Below are 25,629 nucleotides of genomic sequence, written 5' to 3' on the forward strand. Positions count from 1 at the left end.
AGAGTTCCGCACGTGCACTTCCGCTCCAGCCGTACTTACATACGTGCCAAACAAAATAACAAAAATATACACGCGATCGTGACAATACCCTCTCCTGTAAACTTCGACTCATAGTAGATAACAACTGGGGAATCGATTTCTTGTTTTGTATTTTGTTGTTGTTGTTGTTGTTGTTTTTTTTTTTTTTTTTTTTTTGTTTTTTTTCCATCTCGTGTCATTTCCATTAGTACACAGTGATTTTTTCCACTATAATCATTTTTTTTTATGTAATCATGTAATGTTTATACATATACGACACAGGGTCGAACGACCAATAATATATTACTGTTTCAAGCCCTCCATTATAGCTTCCCTCATGTATAATACATGTGTGTTTAGTGTGAGAATACCATGTTGTATATGTAATGCTATGCAAAATACCAAAGAAAAGAGAACATAAAAAATACATCTAAAAGTGAAAAGGATAATGTAATATTTTTCTCTTCCTATATCTCCTCTTCTTTCCTGTATTTCAAATCTCCTGCTTTGATTACTGAAATGATACTGCTTGTTTTAGTTTTTTTTCGTTGTTATCCATTGTCATCTCTGCTCAGGAACCATTTTGATGAAATTTGAAAAAACTTGTTTTGAATCCACTTTCATTGTTTGTATCATTAAATGCATTTCATTGGGAAACTTGTGGATAATGTGGATCATATGTCCATACTGTGATAGCCATGTTACAGGTGACGTCACGATTTGCATTATATGCTGCGAAGGGTTATTTTACAATTGAAAGTAAATCATTTTTAGAAAAATGTTACTATACACGGCCAAATATTCCCTAGTTTTCAGTGTTAATGAATATAACTAATATAAAAATCTTACGAATCTGAGCAAGTTTATGAAAAAAAAATTAAAAGTTTAAATCACAATTTGTCCTCGTGATTGATACACTGTATCTCTTTACACAATATTTTTGAAAAGAGAATTCAGTAAATAAAGTTGAAAGTTAAAGTTGTCCAATTCCTTTTACAGCTAAGATAAAAATGAAATATGTTTAAATAAAAAAAAAGAATGAATATGGTAAATTAAAGTCTATTAAAATGTAATACGGATAACTCTTTCTCTTTAGACGGTTGTCCAGTGGGCCGGTTTGGGGAAAACTGCCGGTTTGCCTGCCATTGTGCTGACAAGACGGAGTGTGACACAGACAGGTGTAGTCGTGGCTGTGAACCACCCTGGACGGGACACAATTGTCAGAGTAGTAAGTGCGACCACGTCGTCACCGTATGTTAACGCCACCGGATATTGGTACTACTAAAGTAGAGATTTGGTGTGGTGGGCCGTGGACTTTGCTTGATAATTTTTATAACAATTTCTCATGTTTTTATGATTGGTTTAAGCCAAAGGAAGCGTCAAAATACGTGGGGAAATGTGAAAAGTTATTGTAATCTGTACAACGATAATGGTATTTTGGCGTCCTACATTATTAATTGCGGATTATAAAATGGGTGTTTTATTACATGTAATTACTGCCATCGAATTATCCAACCTAAGAGGCACCACTGACTTCCGTTTGTATCTATGTTTTTATATAACATATCTGTTAATGGGACGCCAATGGAATAAAACATCATTTAATTCGATGACGATTTTTTTTTATACTTCGTCTATGTTATAGAAAACCATGCATTGAACATGACAGCGTTTCAGAAGAGCGGTCGTGGTTCGAATGACCCCAGTCTTGCCGTGGACGGTGATACCAGAACGTGCTCTAGTACAAAGTCCAACTCTTCTGGTTGGTGGATGGTAGACCTTCAGCAACCATTTCCAGTTTATCGGTTCCAAATCGTATCTGGTGAGGTGTTATTTATAATTCTGACGTTTCTGTGACGTCATTATTCATCAAAACCTCTTAGAAATCTCCTTTAAAATACATACTAACTTCTTATTGCAAGAGACCAGTAAAAAAATGACATAACAACATGCCTGGTGGCGGATTTCCCCCTCACCTACAACAGTCAAATAGAACTTTAACTTTTACTTTGATAAATGATGTTATGTAATATTTGTTTGTGTGACATAATGCATTGAGATTATATACGTTATTAGTATAATCATCTAAGATGTCGTTTTAATAAACGGCCATTTAAATCGACTAATGTGTTGCTGTTTCTTATTGACTATTGTACAAGCTTGCAGTCTGACTGAGTGTATTAAAACTAACATCTTTGCATAAATATAACTGTTGTCTGCTGAAATAGTGTGGGTCATTTTAAAACAATACATCGTCTCTCACAGATAACACGTCAACCCTGTATAACTGGCAGATCCTGACAGGATCAAGTCCTACCCTCCTTACCATGCAGCGCTGCACTGTCCTAAAGGTTCACGGGGATCGCCTCACGTCCGTGTGTGATGGGGCGGCGGACACACCGAATCTGTCGCGCTACGTAGCTGTGTTGAATACCCACGCAGCGGTAGTTCTTTGTGAATTCAGAATTCTGTGTAAGATCATGTTTGCTTATTGTGCTGCCATATTACCACATTAGTATTTAAGATGATTCATGATAATAATGTAATCGGCTTAATTGTATGTTCTAAGATGAGCAAAAGAATGTCTTTTCAAGGAAATTGCTGCGAAATGTAAATAATTCATAAAATTTGGATTCAAAATTGATAAAATGATTGTAAAACGTAAAGAAAATATATATTTGCATGAACAAAATTTAAAAAGGACAAATAAAATATTCATAAAGCCGTATTCATACTCAAATACAGATTTTGTGCTCAGAATCAAATACTTTTGGTGATGGATCTGATGTCTGAATAATCATTTTCAATGTTTTATTTTTTCGCCGTTTAAACTGCTAGTTCATCATTCAAGCGACTTAAAAGGAAATTGGGTTGAGCACAGATTTCGTGCATAAAAATGATAATGGTTTTATGAATGTGGGCCCAGGTATCCCAGAAGAGTAAGCGGGTCGTGCTTTATTGACGAGTCACCATAATCATGTTCCCAAAATGAGAATCAAGATGGTGATAGTAGTACCACCAGGCACATGAACGAGGTTACAGTATTAGTTATTTAGAGCTACTATATGCAGGCTATATCAGGATAAGTTGATAACCGTCGTTATGTTGCAATAACAGGCAAAGATATAACCTCAGCTAAACTTGCCATGTGTAGCACTTGTTTCCAGATTATTTAATCTCAGATATATACTGTATGACATTGAAATTATTGAAGTATGATATGATATCACTTCAGCCTGCGCCAAGTTCCGTTTCGGGGAGGACTGCGAGATGGCTTGTCATTGCCGTGACTTCGAGGAGGAATGTGACATCTTGGACGGGAGCTGTCGGTCCGGGTGTCGGGATGGCTGGTATGGTGAGGAATGCCAGCTCGGTAAGGCTTACCATTTGCGCACGTAAAACCACAGGGGCTTGACACGTTCATATGACTCAGAATAAAAATTTAACCCTCGTGCGCGACCCCTAGATTACTGACAATAATAAGTTATCTAGGGGTCTGACTCGGGATATTTTTTTCATTCTGAGTGATAGGAACGTGTCAAAGCCATGTGCGTTAATATATGAAGTAATGATTCACTAGCTGGTTCTATTATGGCCATACATCATTCGGCTAACCTCGGCCGATTCCGGTACCCTGTTTATGTAGGTACGGAATTGGCCGAAATGTTACGAGTGGGCCATACATGCTTGTAATGCTATTTTCTGTTAAATTGTGCCATAGGCCTAACCTTGAGAAAAAAAACTCGGATGTCGTCAAGTTCGGGATTGCTGGTTATATGGCATACCTTGAACTTGTCAATTATCGACTTATAGCAAACATAATTAAGCTATAACATTAATAACGATAATATCCACAGAATGCGCGGGAACATACGGCCCATGTTGTATGTATCGGTGTGGCCACTGTGAAAACATGACGTCATGTGACCCTGTGACGGGGGAATGTTTGACCTCGGGCTGCGATCCGGGATGGCGGGGACCAAAGTGTGATATACGTAAGTACTTGATCCTCTAATTATTGCAATATGGCTTTCAGTAGAGGAACCATACACCCCTCATCACCAATCGGGAACCGTCGGCACTTTCCGTAAACGACTATTTTCTCGTTTACGGAAAGTGCCGACGGTTCTCGATTGCCCTCATCACCAGATACATAAGGTCGATATTATACCCCATTAATTACCTTTTTTTCCCCTCCAAAGTTGTGACTTTATAAAGCAATCATACAAAATGTGTACCAATAAAATCCTCGAAAAATATAGCCTAGCTTGCTTTAATGGCCCTACTCTGACTGTCTGTACGTCCTTAAAAGTGTTGCCATGTACACAGGTCTGTACGTCCGTCTGCATGGTGTCTTTGGTGTACTATGATCTGACTAAAGTCCGCTTAAGGGTAATTTGACTGCACGTCCGTCTACAGATGTCAACTGGGTATGACCAACTGAACGTCCTGTTTGTAGAGCGTCAGACTGCCTGAGTGTTCTTATCTGTCTGTACGTCCTGTTTGTAGAGCGTCAGACTGCCTGAGTGTATTATTGTGTCTGTCTGTACGTCCTGTATGTAACACGTCAGACTGCATGAGTGTATCATTGTATGTCTGTCTTTACGTCCTGTTTGTAGAGTGCCAGACTGGCTACTATGGACCTCTCTGTATGTCCGTTTGTGGATATTGTCGCCATGGTGAAGCATGTGATCCTCGCGACGGCAAGTGTATTGGAGGATGTGACCCGGGATGGTCTGGTGACAAATGTGACCAAGGTAAGTGTAGTAGAGGATGTGACCCTGGGTGGTCTGGTGACAAGTGTGACCAAGGTTAGTGTAGTGTAGGATTTGCCTCGGGATGGTCTGGTGACAAGTGTGACCATGGTAAGTGTAGTAGAGGATGTGACCCGGGATGGTCTGGTGACAAGTGTGACCAAGGTAAGTGTAGTGGAGGATGTGACCCGGGATGGTCTGGTGACAAGTGTGACCAAGGTAAGTGTAGTGGAGGATGTGACCCGGGATGGTCTGGTGACAAGTGTGACCAATGTAAGTGTATTGGAGGATGTGACCCGGGATGGTCTGGTGACAAGTGTGACCAAGGTAAGTGATTGGCTTTTCTTTATACTTTTGGCTTAATTTCCTTATGTATTAGCATTCAAATCGGTTCATGTTAAATTGTTAAAAATGCTCCCAAACAAATATGATGACTTGTCAAGGATATTGATCAAAACCCTCAAAACCGCAGATACTTTAGTCACTAGAGCTTATAAATATATTCCCCCAGGATGCCAGGCCGGTCGACACGGGGAGAACTGTCTGTTTACCTGCGGACGATGTCTACGTGGGTGTGACCCCGTCACAGGGATCTGTCTCTCGCGCTGTTCCCCTGGGTGGCATGGAAAGTTCTGTACTATTAGTAAGTTATCCATCAGGAGTCTTCACGAATTCGTGACTTATGTGATAATAAAAAAAAACTCTGTCATTGTTTGCATCCAGCTGGATCATAAATGAGTATATTAAATGATAAATGAGTAATTCAAATAAAAACTATGATTACCATAAAATTAAGAGAAAGCGTATCATCATTTTCACAGGGACTTGGCCCGTAATACTAACCCAGGGTCCTTATACATTGTGTCAAGTCCCTGTGGCCGAGTTAAGATATCTTACCAGATATCGTGATGAAATGTTAGCTCCACTTGTTTTTTAAAAAGAAAGGTTTCATACGAAACACAACTGGCAATGCCTTTTGTGGAGTTTGGCTGTCCGGAAGTATTTTTGAAAGATATATAAACTGAGAATATGACCTAAAATCAAATCGTTTTCACGGATCGGATGTTGGAACATTTGTTATACATGTATACTATCAAAATCAAAAATTTAATAAAATATTTGTGTTGCTTTGTTTCAATGTTGATGTTTTATCGCTGTGGTTATTTTTCATCCTTGTAGAATGTCCAACTGGGACGTACGGCCTGGACTGTGTGGCGACGTGTCCTCACTGTAGGGAATTAGTGTGTGATCCAGTGACGGGGCAGTGTACACGTGGATGTCGGCCCGGCCGGAGAGGACTCGACTGCAACATGTGTAATCTGTTTGGGTTTTTTTTATTTCTTAGTTTTTTTAAATAATGAAGTCAAATGTTTGTGCTTTTCTATTATGATATGTTTAAATATATATATAAAAACATGTATGGGGCAAAGAAGTAATTCAAACAGTGTAAACAATAAGGTTTGTTAAATTTTCGAGGCAATCCGCCCCTTTATCAAAACACAAAAAATCACAAATACAATCACATAATATATATAAGAAGTACTGGAAATACAATAAAATACAATAAGAATAATGTTTTAGTAACTGGAGAAAAACATGCATATACATCAAGTTTAAAGACTCTAATACAACATGTGGCTCACTTTTATATAGCCTGTCCGGTCGGTACGTATGGAAGGAAGTGTAACAGGATGTGTGGTCGATGTCGGGACCGGGCGGAGTGTTCCGTGGAAGACGGAGCATGCCCTGGGGGCTGCGAGCCTGGTTACAACGGGACCCAGTGTCAAAATGGCAAGTGTCGTATTCTCAATTCAGGCGCGTCACATCGGGGCCCAGTGTCAAAATGGCGTCATATTCTCAATTCAGCCGTCACATCATGGCCCACGCAAGTGTCGTATTCTCAATTCAGGCGTCACATCGTGTCAAAATGGCAAGTGTCAAATTCTCAATACAGGCGTCATATCGGGGCCCAGTGTCAATATGGCAATTGTCATATTCTCAATTCAGCCGTCACATCGGGCCCACTATAAAAATTTCAAGTGTCCTATATTCTCATTTCAGCTGTCGCGACGGGGCCCAGTCTTAAAATGGCTGTTACAACGGGACACAATGGCAAAGTAGCAATATGGGATGAGCAATAGTCACATAGGTAATCCTTTTGACGAAATCCTTGCTACAGTGTGATTGATATATCTATTGTCTTTTATCTTGTAGCGTGTGTCCCAGGTTACTATGGAGATGGCTGTGTGGCATGCGGATTCTGCGCAGGGCAGTTACCATGCGATGTGATAACTGGAGAATGTCAGGCTGGTTGTGTTACGGGTTTCGATGGCAACAGGTGTGACATGGGTAAGAATGCGTCAACGTAATTCCTCATTTAATCTAAAATGTCCATTCTTGCATTATCCATTATTTCTTAGTCCTGAATATTGTTTTGCATAAAACATTAACATCTTCAAAAAAAAAAAAAAAATCTTGTTTCAATTTCCATGTCAGGAAACTGATACATTCTTTCCTATATTTATTTACAGCAAAGGAGTTCATAGAATCGTCCAACAATTATCTAGATTACGTGCTGCCCATCAACTTAGTTCTGGTCGGGGGTGTGTTAACGTTCGTCCTCTTCTGCTTTGTCGTCAAGTCCAGGCGAGAGGAACTCTACCCCTACCCTCACACAAGACTACCAGAATGACATTCTACAACAGGTGACCTGTGTAAAAAGTACTCCAATATTTCGCAGTCGAGTTTCCCAAAATTAAGGATTGATTGTCAATTTTGTTGCTTGCATGGACTGATGAAGGGAAGTGAACCTCGTCATTAGAGCAGGCCAAGAGTGACCCCTGCCACATTTATTTACAATAGACAACACCCAAGTAACAAACTCTTGGACAGATCCAGCAGGTTTTACTCCCATCCTGGGGATTTTCGCCATGAAATGTTCGTCCCATGCAAAAAATAATGAATACAAGTTGCAAGCCCTAGCAAGAAGTGTGTATTGCATCTTAACTTCCTATATTTTTACCTTACCTGTACCTCCCCGTTTTGTATCTTACCATTCTGTATCCTCACTTCCCGTTTTGTATCTTACCCGTGACTTCCCATTCTGTATCCTCACTTCCCGTTTTGTATCTTACCCGTGACTTCCCATTCTGTATCCTCACTTCCCGTTTTGTATCTTACCCGTGACTTCCCATTCTGTATCCTCACTTCCCGTTTTGTATTTTACGTGTACCTTCCCGTTTTGTATCTTACCCGTGACTTCCCATTTTGTATCTTACCCGTACCTTCCCATTTAGTACCTTACCCGTACCTTCCCATTCTGTATCTTACCTGTACCTTCCCATTTTGTATCTTACCCGTACCTTCCCATTTTGTACCTTACCTGTACCTTCCCATTCTGTATCTTACCCGTACCTTCCCATGTTGCATCTTACTTCCCGTTTTGTACCTTACCCGTACCTTCCCATTCTGTATCTTACCCGTGACTTCCCATTCTGTATCTTACCCGTGACTTCCCGTTTTGTATCTTACCCGTACCTTCCCATTTTGTATCTTACCTGTACCTTCCCCATTTTGTATCTTACCCGTGACTTCCCATTCTGTATCTTACCCGTGCCTTCCCATTTTGTATCTTACCTGTACCTTCCCGTTTTGTATCTTACCCGTACCTTCCCATTTTGTATCTTACCTGTACCTTCCCATTTTGTATCTTACCTGTACCTTCCCGTTTTGTATCTTACCCGTACCTTCCCATTTTGTATCTTACCCGTGACTTCCCATTCTGTATCTTACCCGTGACTTCCCATTCTGTATCTTACCCGTACCTTCCCATTTTGTATCTTACCCGTACTTTCCCATTTTGTATCTTACCGTTTTGTATCTTACCCGTACCTTCCCGTTTTGTATCTTACCCATGCCTTCCCATTTTGTATCTTACCCGTGGACCTTCCATTTTGGTACCTTGACCGTACTCCCGTTTTGTACTTACCCGTACCTTCCCGTTTTGTGATCTTACCCGGACCTGCCCATTTTGTATCTTACCCGTACCTCCCATTTTGTATCTTACCCGTGCCTTCCCATTTTGTACTCTGACCCTTCCTTCCAGTTTGTATCTTACCCGTACCTTCCCGTTTGGTATCTTACCCGTACCTTCCCATTTTGTATCTTACCCGTACCTTCCCGTTTTGTATCTTACCCGTACCTTCCCATTTTGTATCTTACCCGTGCCTTCCCATTTTGTATCTTACCCGTGCCTTCCCATTTTGTATCTTACCCGTGCCTTCCCAGTTTTGTATCCTACCCGTGCCTTCCCATTTGTATCTTACCCGTGCCATCCAATTTTGTATCTTACTTCCCGTTTTGTACCTTACCCGTACCTTCCCGTTTTGTATCTTACCCGCACCTTCCCGTTTTGTATCTTACCCACACCTCCCCATTTTGTATCTTACTTCCCGTTTTGCATCCTACCCGTACCTTCCCATTTTGTATCTTACTTCCCGTTTTGTATCTTACCCGTACCTTCCTATTTGTATCTTACCCGTGACTTCCCGTTTTGTACCTTACCCGTACCTTCCCATTTTGTATCTTACTTCCCGTTTTGTATCTTACCCGTACCTTCCCGTTTTGTACCTTACCCGTACCTTCCCATTTTGTACCTTACCCGTACCTTCCCGTTTTGTATCTTACCCGTGCCTTCCCATTTTGTATCTTACTTCCCATTTTGTATCTTACCCGTACCTTCCCGTTTTGTATCTTCCCCGTACCTTCCCATTTTGTATCTTACCCGTACCTTCCCATTTTGTATCTTACCCGTACCTTCCCATTTTGTATCTTACTTCCCGTTTTGTACCTTACCCGTACCTTCCCGTTTTGTACCTTACCCGTACCTTCCCGTTTTGTATCCTACCCGTGCCTTCCCATTTTGTATCTTACTTCCCGTTTTGCATCCTACCCGTACCTTCCCATTTTGTATCTTACTTCCCGTTTTGTATCTTACCCGTACCTTCCTATTTGTATCTTACCCGTGACTTCCCATTTTGTATCTTACCCGTACCTTCCCATTTAGTACCTTACCCGTACCTTCCCGTTTTGTTTCTTACCCGTACCTTCCCATTTTGTATCTTACCCGTACCTTCCCGTTTGTATCTTACCCGTGCCTTCCCGTTTTGTATCTTACCCGTACCTTCCTGTTTTGTATCTTACCAGTGCCTTCCCGTTTTGTATCTTACCCGTACCTTCCCATTGTGTACCTTACCCGTACCTTCCCATTTAGTACCTTACCCACACCTTCCCATTTTGTATCTTACCCGTACCTTCCCATGTTGCATCTTACTTCCCATTTTGTATCTTACCCGTACCTTCCCGTTTTGTATCTTACTCGTGCCTTCCCATTTTGTATCTTACCCGTGTCTTCCCATTTTGTTTCTTACTTCCCGTTTTGTATCTTACCTGTACCTTCCCCGTACCTTCCCATTTTGTATCTTACCCGTACCTTCCCATTTTGTATCTTACCCGTACCTTCCCATTGTGTACCTTACCCATTTTGTACCTTACCCACACTTTCCCATTTTGTATCTTACCTGTACATTCCCATTTTGTATCTTACTTCCAGTTTTGTATCTTGCATGTACCTTCCTGTTTTTTTTTTTATCTAACCTTCAAAAATTACAACCAGAAAAAAATAGCACTTTGTAACCATTTAATGGATGATAGCTGATGATGAGTACTAAATGATTTCACTGATAATGATGACTTTTACACACAAATATTACTATAATAACTTGGGATACATTTGGTCTATGTGGGCCACATCAACCTATTCCATGTACATCATAACACCCAGAATCTCATTAAACTCTAAATTACATTCAAATTTAAATGGATTTAAAAAAAAATCATTTTCAAACATTGTCACTTTGACAAGTGTTATGACAATCCGAGATACTTGTATTCAAACTTTCTATTATTTCTATTACATTATTTTACAGAGATAGATGACTGAATGCACAGGGTTTGCATAAATTTCCAACCCATGGCCAATATCTATATATGTACATCTTGTATTATGTATATTGGTGATGGGCTGTGAATCTGTCCCAAGTCCCTGTGAATTAAATAATATTCATGTTCATCATGAAATGTTGAGTTAGAGAAGAGTAGTTTGTCACCTGTACAGAGAAATGGGATAATGTAATTCATTAATCTAGACTTTTCTTGAAACATTTTACTTTTTAAAGGACCATTACAGAAGTCCCAGTAGAACACAATACAAGTCATGTAAAGTGACAATACATCAATACTTAACATGACTATAATATAGACTTGTGATAAAAAGTGTTGAAAAAAAAAAGAAAAACAATTTTTACAATGTACTAGTTTGGCTTATTACATGGTTGAAAACATTGATCCAAATCAAACTTTTTGGATAATTCTCTTAATTTTTATAAATTGAGTGAGAGTACAGGTAGAACACTGTCTGTATTAACAGAAGTTAGAGACCTCAGAAAAGAAGTGATAACAATAGGCTGGTTATTGTTTGATGAAAACAATCCTCATTAAAATTTTGAAATTCCCATAAATTTGGTAAATATATGACTCACCGCAATGGATAATGTCATAAATTTAAAAAAAAAAAAAAAATTCAAAAAACATCTAAACAATTAAATATTTTAAATTTTAATTGGAGATAATTCCTCTAAAGGGAGATAATTCCTCTAAAGGGAGATAACTTGTCATACACATGTAAGGCTAAGATACAGCCTTTGAATCCTGTTGATTTCAGGACAATTCTATGACATGAAGTGCTCCAGAGCACACAATCACAGATGCAGTACAGAAGCTAAAATACTCCAAAAAGTAAATACAATATTTACAACATTCATTCAATCATTGCACACAAACTCTGTAAGATATTACTTGGTACGTAATATACAACAAAATCATGCTACAATATGAGGGATAACAATGTATAATTGTAACTTATCACAGGTTATACTTAAGATTCTACAAACATGTACATCTTTCTGTCAAATAAAACAAGAGGCCCAATCGGCCTGTATCGCTCACCTGCTACTAATGCAAGTCGAAAAAATTATCTGAATGCTTCACAGAATATGTCTTCATTCCAATAACGAGAGTACGCTCATTTGAACATTTGTATTCCTTCATCCCAACATGATTCTGTCCCTGTATCATGACACTGAACCTATTGTTAATAACACATCTGACCCCTGTGACCTTGAAGTAGGCCAAGGTAATTTATTTGAACAATATTGGTTGCCCTTTATGTCACCATGCTAATGGACCAATATGACTCTGGGCCTCTCATTCAATGAGAAGCAGTTGTTTAAAGATATTTTACCTAAGAAGATCAAAAATGGTAGCCCTTCATCTCAGCATATATAACTGGCCAGCATCATGACACTGGACTTCTCGGTTAATGAGAAGAATCTGAAAGTAGGTCATGGTCAATCATGTAAACAAACTATGTAGCTCTCATTTCAGCATGCAGCTGTCCCAATATCATGGCCTTGGGCCTTTTGGTATTAAGAAGTTTGAAGAAGGAAAAGTTTGAGGCTGGATGCCACACCACAGCATGAGCTGTCAAATATAAGTCCTATTTGTGCATTATAATATAACAGAAACACACTCATTTCTAACATTTCACATGGTTCTATACAAACATACATTATAAAAATTTCATTATTAAATCTCATTTTTTTCTATATACACCTACTGTAAATATTTCTGTAACAGTCACAGGGGCTTGACACAAATTCCCTCCCAAAGGTCCTTATATGTGAGACTGTTGGGGGAATTTGTGTCAAGAGCCTGTGGTAACATCACCACTTATTACAATGTCTGACAATATTTAACAAGAATCATTACTATTCTTTTCAACTTTTTTCAAGTTTAGCAGTATTTGAGATGCTGAAAAGTTTGTTAATGAAAAGGGTTTCATTTCTTTATATATTTTTGAAGATAGAAAGATTGTGTAAATTATATATTTGAAAATAAAAGAATTGAATAGAAAAAATTGTCTGTTTGAAGTAAGAAATAAAAAAAAACATTCTTCAAACTTCGAGGTAAACCCTCAACACTCTTGAGACTATAAAGGAGAAAAACTATTTTTACAAAAGCTTTATTACACCTTTGAAAATTTAAATATCAAATATGAAGCCAGTCTCCCCTATGATATATAATTTACATAATTTCTTGATTTGTGACTTGCTAGTTAGATACTCGGTGGCGATGACATAGACAATTTTGTTCCCAATCTGTTTCTCATTAAAAGAATTGGTGTTCCAAAAAATTATCTCAGAGGACTACTTTTATTAAAACACAGGAAACCACCACTATTCTATCATAACTTACCAACTTTCATGATGGTAGGAACCTGAGAGAGCAGATCTCCAGACAAACCAAAGCTGATATCAGGTGGATGGATGGATCATACCATAATACTCCCAATAAGTTGTGAAGGGCATATAAAATTCACGGATAGTAGCAAAATTATGTGAGGTATATTGACAACAAAGCACAGTGTACAATACTAATCCACACTGATAAGACAGTCAAAAGAGGCTCAATGGGCCTGTATCGCTCACCTGCTACTAGTGTAACTTAAAAGTTGATCTAGGTTATTCACGTGGATACTAAGCCGATTACTTCTTCATTCAAATATAATAGGCTAAGTTCCCTACATCTCAGTGACTTTAAAAGTAGATCAAGGCCATTCATTTCAACAAACTTGGTAGATTTTCATCTCAGCATGAGACTAGCCGAAATAGCATGACCAATATAATGGCCTCTTGGTAAATGAGAATTTGTTTTAAGGGAAATGCTGATGCCAGACGGACACTACACTACAGCATAAGCTCAAATGCCCATCACGCAGGTGAGCTAAAATGACAAGATATGTTTAAACATTCACAAGAAAATTCAGTGACCATATTGACTAGAAACTTGAGGGATTCCTTCATTAAGTTTATAAATAGCGTGTCTAATCCTTTCCTAAAGATGACAACAAGAGGCATGCTGGCCTATGAACAGGTGAAGTCTAATGTTTAGTTACGGCTAATAAATAAATATAATTACACGTGTGTAGTGAATTGTAACTAATTACATATGTGTAGTGAGCTGTAACTAATTACATATGTGTAGTGAGCGGTAACTAATTACATATGTGTAGTGAGCTGTAACTAATTATCCGTATGTGTAGTGAGCTGTAACTAATTATTCGTATGTGTAGTGAGCTGTAACTAATTATTCGTATGTGTAGTGAGCTGTAACTAATTATTCGTATGTGTAGTGAGCTGCAACAGCGAAGATTTCATTGCAATACATTCTATTATCCTGATTGTGTTTGTATACATGACATGATCAACTGTCCACTTAATGGCGCTTATTCTAACCAGGTTAAGTCTAGCACTTCACTTGTAAACAAGCCAATTATCCTAACATACTGACTAACTAGTTATCTGTCCACTTATTCTAACCAGGTTAGGCCTAGGCATCAGACCAGTTAACAAGCCATCTATCCTGACCACTTCAACATACCAGTTAAAAGTCCATTTATTCTAAGCACAACTAGTTAACCAGCCAATTTCCCCAATAAGTTGACAGACCAATTTACAAGTCATTTATCCCAACAACATACTGACTAACAAGTTAACTGTTCACTTATTTGAACCACAAATCACATTGACGAATAGTTAACCAGTCATTAAGTACCCTAATCAGTTGACAGCCAAATTATTCCATTGAAATTAAAGTTAACAAATGAACTACTTCTACTGGAAATTTCAGACTATTTTCTTACCCTTGACATTCATACTATCCTGGGGGAGAAATCCTTGTCTTACCCTGGACACAAACAACAATCCTGGGGGGGAGAAATCCTTTTCTTACCCTGGACACAAACAACTATCCTGGGGAGAAATCCTTGTCTTACCCTGGACACAAACAACAATCCTGGGGGGAGAAATCCTTTTCTTACCCTGGACACAAACAACTATCCTGGGGAGAAATCCTTGTCTTACCCGTGACATCCACAAATTTCCAGGGGGAGAAATCCTTTTCTACCCTGGACACAAACAACTATCCTCGGGGAGAAATCCTTGTCTTACCTTGGACATCCACAGTCTATCTTGGGGAGAAATCCTTGCCTTATCATTGGGTAGAGACAGGGAAAATTCACCAACTACAACAATCTTGCAATGGTATGACATCATATCAACAATACATCAACATCAGTCAACGATCAATAACATAATAAATGTTGGTGTAATATCGATTGTGCCTATATAAATGGACCAACGAGGTAAGAGTAAAATTATCATTCACCCTCTACAGGGAGTGAGACAGGGAGACCTCAAGCCTCTGGGTGAGATGGTAAACAATAGACAAGTCTGGTATTTGTCAATATTAAGAATATTTCACAAAAAGGGTTGAAAGTTTCTGTAATTGCACACAGATTGAAATACTGCAGTACCTGCTAATTATACCAATGTTTTCTACAACGACTGACAGCTACTTAACAGACAACAGGTGGACATTTATCAAGCATCAGATTCATCTACAGACTCCGTAAGACGTGTCCTTGGGGAAACCTTTGTACTTGAAGAAGAGGAGGAGGAGGACCGGCGTCCCTTGTTGAGAGGGAGAACCATCTTGGTGGTTTGTAGCACAGCCTTAAGTTTGGGAGAGGTCTGTTGTGAGGAGTCCATTGACCAGCTGGGGAGATCCAACACCCAGTTTTGAGAGTCCTCAGCTGTAGAGGCATTTTTTGACGGTGAATTCACTGACGAGACAGTTTTATCTGACAGCCAGCTTTGTGAGTCTGTGGCCCAGCTGGTGTCCACAAATAGGTCCTGCTATGGGTCAAAACACAATATAATCAGTGAATCCATCAGATTCTAGGGGTGTAGTTACTAAACTTGTCCAATATTACAGATATTTGTTTGTATTAAATTTTCCGAAGCTTTAAATCTTCAATGATAGTCTTTAAGAAGGTTTACATAAGGCTGCATTAACATACCAAAGATGCTTTAAAACTGTATTTGAAATAACTTAAAAATATTTACAAATATATGTATATTTTCATAATGGTATTTCATAACCTGATTTTTTTTTAAATTTTCGACAGACAATATTGCATCAATTTGATTTCTGATTAACAATGAAATCACAAGATGAAGTGTTTACTATTGTACTAATAGTACATGAAATATCTATGGATACCTTCTTTTTTCATGGTTTCAAGCCACCAAGTTTTTAGTTAAATAGTACAAAATTTCATCAATATCGCTTATAAATCATTTAATAATATTTTATTTATTTTCGAGGTGCCTTATCAACGATGAAAATAAGATATTTATACACAACAAACAATTCATGTTACCGCAGCACACACATACACACAGACACAGAGTTCATTGACTGCAGAAATACTGCAGGAGAAAAATTGTATAAAGAAATTACATAAACATCTCCTACACACAGAATAGTACAACAACTTGAATAGTTCTACATACAAGGAAGACTAAATCTTTTGACATTTCCTACACAGGTTATTAAAACTTGTACATCGAGTGCCGACATGTAATGAGGAAGATCATGAAAATCCATCAAGGGCTGAATCAGTGAAATCACGTAAAAAAAAATTATTCCTTTATGTTCTAGTAACTTCAGGATTTTTTTCACTGGGTTTTGGAATTGGTGAAATAGGAAGAAAGTTTGCAGTAGGAAATTGCAAATTTTAGGAATTTGGCATATCAAATAATTTGAATTGGAATTTGGCCCATTATCAGCCCAAAATAATCCTTCAGAAAAAGCCCTGAACTCTCAATGTCAATGCTGTAGAATACCAAAATAAAATACCACATGAACAAAAATTGTTTTCAAACTTACACTAAATTCTGTTCATTAATTGAAAAACATTTGACAGATTTGATTAAATTAGCACTATTCATTCCTGTGTATACTATAATGTTATCTTTTGAATCTCATTACAACTGCCACATCGAAATCTTGGTAGTTTATGAATTGATCCTGCAAAACCTGGTTTGTCTAGCAATTAGCAAACTGATCATTACTTTCATAAAATACAGATATTGGAAATTTGGAATTAAAACTCATGTAAATTTTTAAATATAAGTCTTACATGGTATTTCATTATGACTGCAAACCACATTTTAAAAGCCATTGAAAAATGTTAAATTCATATAATTGTAGCAGAACTAGACTTCCTGGAACACCAGTGTCCAGCTTCCGCATTTGGTCAGAACATCATAAAGATTGGGGGAAAAATTTCAATGTCTGGGACTTTAACTCTGGACTATGGAACTCGGACAGACATTGACCTATTGAGCTATGTGGCATCTGGCTTTCAGCCAAGTCCAGTTCTGCTACACTGTAACACAATCTTTTCTAAATGAAACTTTGACCTATAATTATTTCCTCTCATTATTTCAAATCATATTTATGTTCTCTCATAATTTTAAGGACTTTATTGATACAAACCTACATTCTCATGTAGTGTGTGAAGCGTGTGGATATACACATAGACACTCTATTCAAGGACGACCGTAATCATGATACAAATGTAAAGATGTTAAAAGCAAGTGGCTCAGCATACCATGAAGCGTCCTAAGTATCTTTATAACACTCGTCACATCTCTGTACTTTGTAGTCGATGATTAGCCACTAAGCATGCCAACAAAACTTACTTACTTTTAATATATATGTCATTAATAGATTAAAGTAGTTTATATTATTTTGGTGACACTTTGCTTATCTTCCTCCAACACTTTCTTATCTTGGTATTTGTGAAACTTAAGAAAATCTATTGGCTCCTTGCTTTTCTCCATTGTTCCGCTTCCTCGTCTACTGAAATCCAGAGAGTATGTAAAGAGGTCTGCTTTGTTGCCTACACTGGTTAGATATTATCACATAAACACTCGAGAGATTGTCCTGTTGGAAGGCAGTGTGCTAGTGCAGTAAGCTCACACATGTCAGAATTAACCCCACGCTGACTTGTCATCCTCAAACTGTAGACAGAGAGTTACACAGATAGAGTTAGTACTACACAAGGTTAATTCATAGGCTGTCAATATGGTTGGAACAGTCTAATTAGATCTTCTCTACTCATTTTTTTTTTTTTTTAATTAATTCCATTTTTTAATTATAAAAAAAAATAATTTAAATGATAATATTTGAATCCAAAAATACTCCAGACTAAATTTGATCAAAATCCATCCAAAAGTTCAGGACCAGTAATCTTTTAATTGGTTTAGGAAGGTAAGCTAAAGAAATTATCTAATATACATTATTACTATAAAAACTGACATTTGAAATTTAAAACTTGCTTCAGATTCTCAACACAAATCAGGCTGAACAGTATTGTACATGTTTGTGCAGAGACTTCTTGAGTCTGAAAGGTTTTCATTCCTTCCAAAAAAGTTAGGATAGGTCTAATAGGTCTTTATGACTTCCGAAAAAGTTCTAATCAGACCTTTCCAACCACATTAACAAATGGACAGCAGAGATATCACTGTCATCATTGTATAGGTATAATGATTGGGAAATATACAGAAAGATGGTCAGTCAACACCACTACAATATTAATATCATATCCTGGGCATTATCTTGCTTTAAGTGATGATAAACCAGCTGTAATACAGCAGCGTTTAGATTTATAACTTCTCAAAATAAAAACAAGAGTACCAAGGGGCGAAAAATATATATGTATGTCGGATGCCAAATTGACAGGGATTCTTGAAATAAATTTCATTCAATATGAAAGTTTAACCAGAAGAATTATTCAAGCAAAATACTGCTTAAGGAACAATAGCTATATGTGATGGTAACAAATCTTATAAATTATAAGTATTAATTTCATAGAGATTGGTTTAAAACAAAGTCAGAAGATCTAACAAGTTCAAAATACTAAAATAAGCAGAGAGTGATACCCTGTTTCAAAAAGTTACAATGTCAATTGATATTAATCCTCACATTTGGAAAAATTATTCTATCAAAATATGGCTCAGAAAAACACAGCTAATAGCTAAGTTTCAAAGAAATCGGTTGTTGTCTGGAGATCTGGCATAAGTTTAAACACAAGAAATCGATCAACAGAATTAATTTTTGTGAAAATATATTATGCTTATTAAGCCTATCACATTTCAAGGAATCTATTGCAAAATTGTAGATCTCCAGACAAAAAATGTTTACACTGGATAGTCGGCCAACACCATCCTTACCTTAATGCTCTTGTCAAATTTTGACAGGCTTACCATGTGAAAGGGGCTAACCCCCTCATCAATGAAATAAGAGGCTCAGAGGACCCGAATTTCTCACCTAGATATTACAGAGATTATGACAAAACACTCTCATTTAAGTAACATGAACAAATTTCCCCTATTATTCCCTCTGCTTCAAATTGGAGCCATGCACACCCTCCATCAACATAACACTGAGTCTTCTTACGCCAATTATGCATCTGACAAAATTTGACCAAATTCATTCACTCACTCAGGGCAAATAGCAATTCAAATGACTTAAATTCCCTTTTTTTGGCCTTAATCACCATTTATGCAAAATTTGTCCAACAAAGATGCATCAATGACATTTTGTTTTCAGTTGAACTTTTGCTCAATATTATGAAGTTATTTGACAATTTGGTCTGGTGATGTGACTTTTAATGATATAGATGGGGAAGATTTCATATTCGCTCCTTCAAACTGCTGTGCAGGGAGAGTAGCATAACTTGATATAATAGGGAGTGTGCTAGCATTCGAAGGTTATGTAGTGGTGTCGGGAATGATATGATAAGCCTATACAATGTATCAAGTGGAAGCACAGAATGCCCAGCAGAACCATATACAGCTTGTCTGTTCCATAGCAACTATTATGCTTACAGCCATTTACTAAATTAATATGCATACTGGTAAACAGTTTTCAAAATATCAAAATTGCACATACAAATATTAACATGGATTGGGAAAAGAGCTTAGAGCTTATATTAATTCCTATCCTAAATAGTTTTCATTCACTGAATAAAAAAACTTGTTCAAGCCATAAATATTTAATAACAAGAGGCCCAGAAGGCCTGCATCACTCATCTGGTTATTTTTGTGATTCAGGTAATACACTTTCTTGTTTAAATTACAAATATTTTCCATTTTTGGATTTGCCTCTCAGTATAAAACTCCTATGTTTTCCATAATGAAGCCTGCCACTCAGGCCCTAGAGAGTAATTAGGCCCACCATTTATAAAATAAATTAAGCCCCCGTCACCAAAGGATGCTTCAGACCAAATTTGGACAAAATCAAACCATTTCTACAGAAGAATTAGCTAACTTACTTCCATAAGGCCCCACCCCTCCGGCCCAATGCTCCATTTATACAACACTGATTCCATTTCATGTAATAATGCTCCAGAACAAACTTGAGGAAGTCCCTATGGCCCCAAGGGAGCCACACCCACAATTCATAAAGTATAATGACCCAGATCAAATTTGATCAAAAGCCATTTATTCACTCAAAACAAGTATTATTAAATGATTTGCCTCTATTTCCCATATTTGGCCAGCCTCTCTTGCCCCAAGGGAACCAACCCTTCATCTATAAAAACATTGTATTATAACATTTCTTTCACCCAATAATGCTCCAGACCAATCAAAATCCATTCATTCGCTCAGGACTAGTAGATTTTAAAGGAAATGTTGACAAATGACGGACCCTGCTCCATGGCACATAATCTGATTAAAAATAATTCTTGAGGGAAATTCAGCCTCTTAATCAGTGTTGTAAGAATCTACATGTACACAAAGTATTGCACTAAAAGAAACAAATATGAAATGGAAATCTATTTAAAAATAATGGGCTGTTGAAGTTGCAGCGGTGTTGAAGCATTTATAAGGAGAGGAGTGGAGAGGGGGAGTATTAATATATACGGGGGTATGTCTTTAGTAATTGAAAATATTTCTCACCAAAGTATTACACTTTTTCCTTTTAAATGATAAGGTTAATGTGCAAATCATATATGAATTTAGTATGATAAGCTGATTATTCACAGGTAAAGAAAATGGTGTAGTTACTAAAAATATGTTAAAAAAATTATTTTGTGAATTTTTCAAGAAAATATGAAAGGTCAACACTTGTGCTTGGAATAAATAATATTCTACAATTAAAGAGATACAAGTGCTTGGAATAAACAATAATCTACAATTAAAGAGATACAATTATAAGATAGTAGAGCTAATGACATATAAGTGAGATGAACTATTTAGTTGGTGATATTTAGATAAGATTATATCACACAGACACCACAGCAGTTAGCCGTTCTAAGATAACTTTCTAGAGATATTTGTCACACATCCACTTACCTTACTGGGACTAAAATCAGCAAAGTTGGCAAAGGGATCGTCCGCTGAGGCTGTCGCAGAGCTGGCGAAAGGATCAGATCCTGAGAAGGGGTCACTACCGAACCCTCCTAAACTATTGGCTGTGGGTTTACTGGGGCTGGGACAGGGTGAACGCCCCTTGGGTGGGGCTGGTCTAGGGGGTGGCTTTTTTTTCTCTTTGGCGGGGAGGGCCGGAGACGGTGATTGTGTACGCCCTGTTGTATTTGGAGCGAAAGGATCACTACCAAATACATTGCCTACTTTCTGAAAATAGAAATTAATTTAAAAGTAAAATGAATAATACTCATAGTAAAAACAGTTCTTCAGACAACCACACACCAGAATTTATAATATCATACATGTGTATATAATTTTTACGTAAAAACTATGTATATAATGACCATATGCATAAGCTAACTATAGATTACTGAATTATTTATAGCACAAACAAGCTATATTGTATACTGGGTATACTTGATACTGCTAATGCATTACATGTCCCCTACCGGGCCCCCTGCTAGAAATAGTAACAACGACCTTGACCCCCAAACCCCCAAACTCAAAATTGTCCAAGATAATTAAGAGTCCTTTAATTTATAACTATCTGAAGTTTGATCAAATTCCCTCCTGGAATGAAACAGGAATGAAACTACATTGGTGTTATGTAGTACATACATACAAGACGAATTCAGAGGAGACTTCCCCACTGGTTTCACCGGTAGTGGACTAATAATTAATAATAAAATGTCCTTATCAATTATCTATATGGATCTAATATAAATTTGAGAATATGGAACTATTTAAATCGCTGTTATACATCTACATTTTACAGTGTATCAGTGTTTAATGTGATATTTCTGAAAGTTTGGCCTTCTATGGTGTCATTTTGACAGTATATACTCGGTTTATTTTTAGTAACAGCGACCTTTACCTAGTGAACTCTTTAAACACCTATTGCACATCCACACATTACGGTATAATACCATGTTAAGTTTCAGAATGCTTATCCTGCTGGATTCTGAGATACACGTAATCTCCGGAAACAATGGCACTGACAGACAAATGGATGGACACTGTGATTACAATATGGCACCCAAAATGTGGGGCTCTAATTAGCATTGTGGCATTGTTTCACTTTCAATAGCAGGCATCAAGAATCGGAGCACCTTCAGACGTGTTCAGACGTACTAAGTAGTAAATGTAGCCATGTAATAGCGGATTTTAATCAGATTGCAAGAAATCTGTCTTAAAGCCTTTTAGTATGGTGGATAGACTAACACATGGAGGGAGTCTTGGTCAAACATTATGCCCCTGACAAGTCCTTAGAATTCAACACAGAACCAAATATTAAGTACCTTGTACAGACCAAAGAATCTATATTCCAATACAAGTACATATTATTTTTCTGCCATTCAGATTCAGCAAACTATTCAATACATATCTTGATGCAGGAGTAGAATGTTAAAGTAAGAGGCCCAAGGGACCAGCATCGCTCAACTAGATATTTCAGTTATGATGGGATAGAAGTCAACACTGTAACTTCCAACTTATATTTAACTTTCTGGTTACAAAGAAGACTCGAAGCAAATCAAGTTTAAAAACACTCAATGTTTTAACTCTTTTCACCATGTGACACCGTATGATGCATTTGCCAAACTGATAGACATACATGTATACATAATATGGATATATATGTGTCATATGGTGTCATTTTGATCAAAATCCATTCAGTCATTCAGGACAAGTAGCAATATCAAGGATTTACCTACATTTCTCTCATTGAGTTTGCCTCTCTGGCCTTATGGGAACCAACCCACCATTTATACAACATTGTACATTTGTATTTCTTTCACCAAATAATACTCAAGATCAAATTTGATCAAAATCCATTTAGTTATTCAAGACTAGCCATATAAAGGAAATGTTGATGGAAGACAAACACTGCACCATGGCCTAAGCTCACTGGTTTTTCCAAGTTAACGAGAGGAGTTAATGAGAAATGGTGTTATTGGCACCGGGACTAAGCACACTTACAGAAGATGAAGATTTGGTCGTAGAGCTTCCTCCACCACCCCCAAAAGGATCTAAGTTGTCTGAAGTAAATTTACTGGAAGGACTAGAAGTTGAAGAAAAAGCCGAACCAAATGGGTCCATGCTGGAAAAAGGATCATCCTGAAACAGAGGCACAACACTGATACCTCCGGCATGCATACGTTACTAGTCAGTGGAGTTTCGCAGTCAGAGATTAGGCCGTCAGCCATGCTATACCATTAATACGTTAAGAATACAAAACATGCAACAGAAATATTTCAGAATTTAACTGTATAGCAGGATGGGAAACAAATTAATAGGAAATGATTATATAATAGGTAAAATATTATTGGTACAACACATATTCATTTATTCTTTTTGGGAAAAAAGTCTCCAGATTAGTGCTTCAAAATCCTATATAATTTTCATTGGTATAGCTTCTGATCCAAATGACACATTCCATTAAAATAAGGGGCCAATAAAAATGTTTCTCATTCAACACAACTAATCACGGTGTCACAATTTAATTTTGAATTTTTTTTATTTAAACACATCACTTTACCAGTAACCAGCCTTTTGTAACAATTCAGGAAAATGTTTTGAAAAACAAAGAAAGCTTACTTTAGCACTAGATGCTGGGGCTGTGGATCCACTAAAAGCATTTCTGAAAGGATCTTCTGATGCAAAGGGATCGGTGGTAAAACCATCCGACTTAAATGGATCATCTGAAATGCAAATGTCATTGAAAGGTCGTTAAAGTCTCTTCACCGAAAAAAAAAAAAAAAAAAAAATATTGAAGGGCCGCAGTGGCCGAGTGGTTTATGTGTTCCAACACTTTTATCACTAGCCCTCCACCTCTGGGTCGAGAGTTCGAAACCTACGTGGGGCAGTTGCCAGGTACTGACCATAGGCCGGTGGTTTTTCTCGGAGTACTCCGGCTTTCCTCCACCTTCAAAACCTTGGACGTCCTTAAATGACCCTGGCTGTTAATAGGACGTTAAACAAAACAAACCAAACCAAATCACCAAAAATACCAACACACCGAGACGAGACTGGAAAGATCGGTACTAGATAAAGGTTCATACACAAATTCACGACCTTTTAAGGCATTTTCAAGGTCATTCAAGTTATTATTTAAAGCCTTTAAAACTCAGCTGTTTGGGATGGAGGAATTGGTGTACTGTGTGACTTTCAGGTTGTGTTGATCAGATATTGATAATTTAATCCTTCTTGTGTACTTTTAATTATCAATATTTTATCAGTAGAATGTATTTTTTAGGATTGCCAATAGAAAATTTTTCATAAAACTGACATCTTACATACAGTGGTTGAACATCAATGTCCTAATTGGTTTTTTTAAAGCTATATGTTCATTTTCTGGGAAAAAGATGAAATTCAAGGCTTTTTGATTTTGTTTAAACCTTCGTGTACTGCAGTTTTTTCACCCATACTTACTGCCTTTGAATGGGTCCTCCGACTGGAAAGGGTCAGGCTGAGCACTGTCAGTCCCACTGCCTCCACCAAACGGATCTTTAGATTTAAATGGATCTTCCTTGAAGTCATCTATGGCTGACCCAGTACTAAAACTGCCGATTGAACTAGCAGGACTACCAACCTGGAAACGAGGAAAATATCACACTAGGAATGACATGAGTGAGAGATTTATAAATAGAACTGTTGTCAGGACCACTGACTTATGTGACCCCCTCCCCAATCTACCCTTATTCCCACTCTGCCCCAAACACTTGACACTAATACGACCCCCTCCCCAATCCAACCTAATTCCCTAACTATGCCCCAAACACTTGATAAAAATGAAAGAAGGGGCAAATTAGAAGATAAAAACTGTAAGGACATGTCCATGTCCTGTGTAAAGTAAGCTGACTACATAAGTTTCAAAAAGTTTGATAAAATCTGGTGGAAAAAAAGTTGTCTTAACAAGATTCTATCTAGAAGCATAGGCAAATGGGTAAAAAGTGGCCCAGAGGGGCTGTATCACTCACCTGGATATTTCTGACAGAGATTGTATATATGTGTTATTTACTTTTCCCAGTGTGGGATCTACCACTCAGTACAATGCAATGCTGTTAACACTTTCCTTTTTACTAACATCTAGCTTTCTAGTTCCAGAGTAGATTCAAACGAAACAAGAGGCCCATGGGCCTTAACGGTCACCTGATTTTTGAAATATTTCAGTAAATTTGAATGAAAGAATGAATTTCAAAACAAATAAAACAAATGATAGTCAAAAATGTGATTTCCCTATAACTATAGTAAAGTTTATCCCCTCCCATGGGGCAAACGCGAGACCCCAGGGCTAGGAAATTCACAATTATGGTAAAGCACCTTAAGACCCTTCGATCTGTGAAGAGTATTTAATTCTACCTTATTTGGGTTGTAAGAAGAAGATTTTTGAAATT

At 37.5% G+C, this 25,629-nt stretch overlaps 1 protein-coding gene and 1 pseudogene across 1 annotated transcript; one reads left to right on the forward strand and one right to left on the reverse strand.

The window, feature by feature from the left end:
* The first annotated feature begins 1,680 nt into the window (after positions 1-1,680).
* Positions 1,681-7,464, forward strand: LOC117326569 (multiple epidermal growth factor-like domains protein 11). Its single transcript, XM_033883327.1, has 6 exons — positions 1,681-1,780; positions 2,284-2,490; positions 3,254-3,391; positions 4,638-4,775; positions 6,987-7,121; positions 7,304-7,464. The coding sequence occupies exons 1-6, from the start codon at positions 1,681-1,683 to the stop codon at positions 7,462-7,464; spliced, it is 879 nt and encodes a 292-aa protein (XP_033739218.1).
* A 2,991-nt stretch (positions 7,465-10,455) lies between these two features.
* Positions 10,456-25,629, reverse strand: part of LOC117326198 — a 56,271-nt pseudogene continuing 41,097 nt past the window's right edge.

Source organism: Pecten maximus, chromosome 4 (assembly GCF_902652985.1).
Source record: "Pecten maximus chromosome 4, xPecMax1.1, whole genome shotgun sequence".
Classification (NCBI taxonomy): Eukaryota; Metazoa; Mollusca; class Bivalvia; order Pectinida; family Pectinidae; genus Pecten; species Pecten maximus.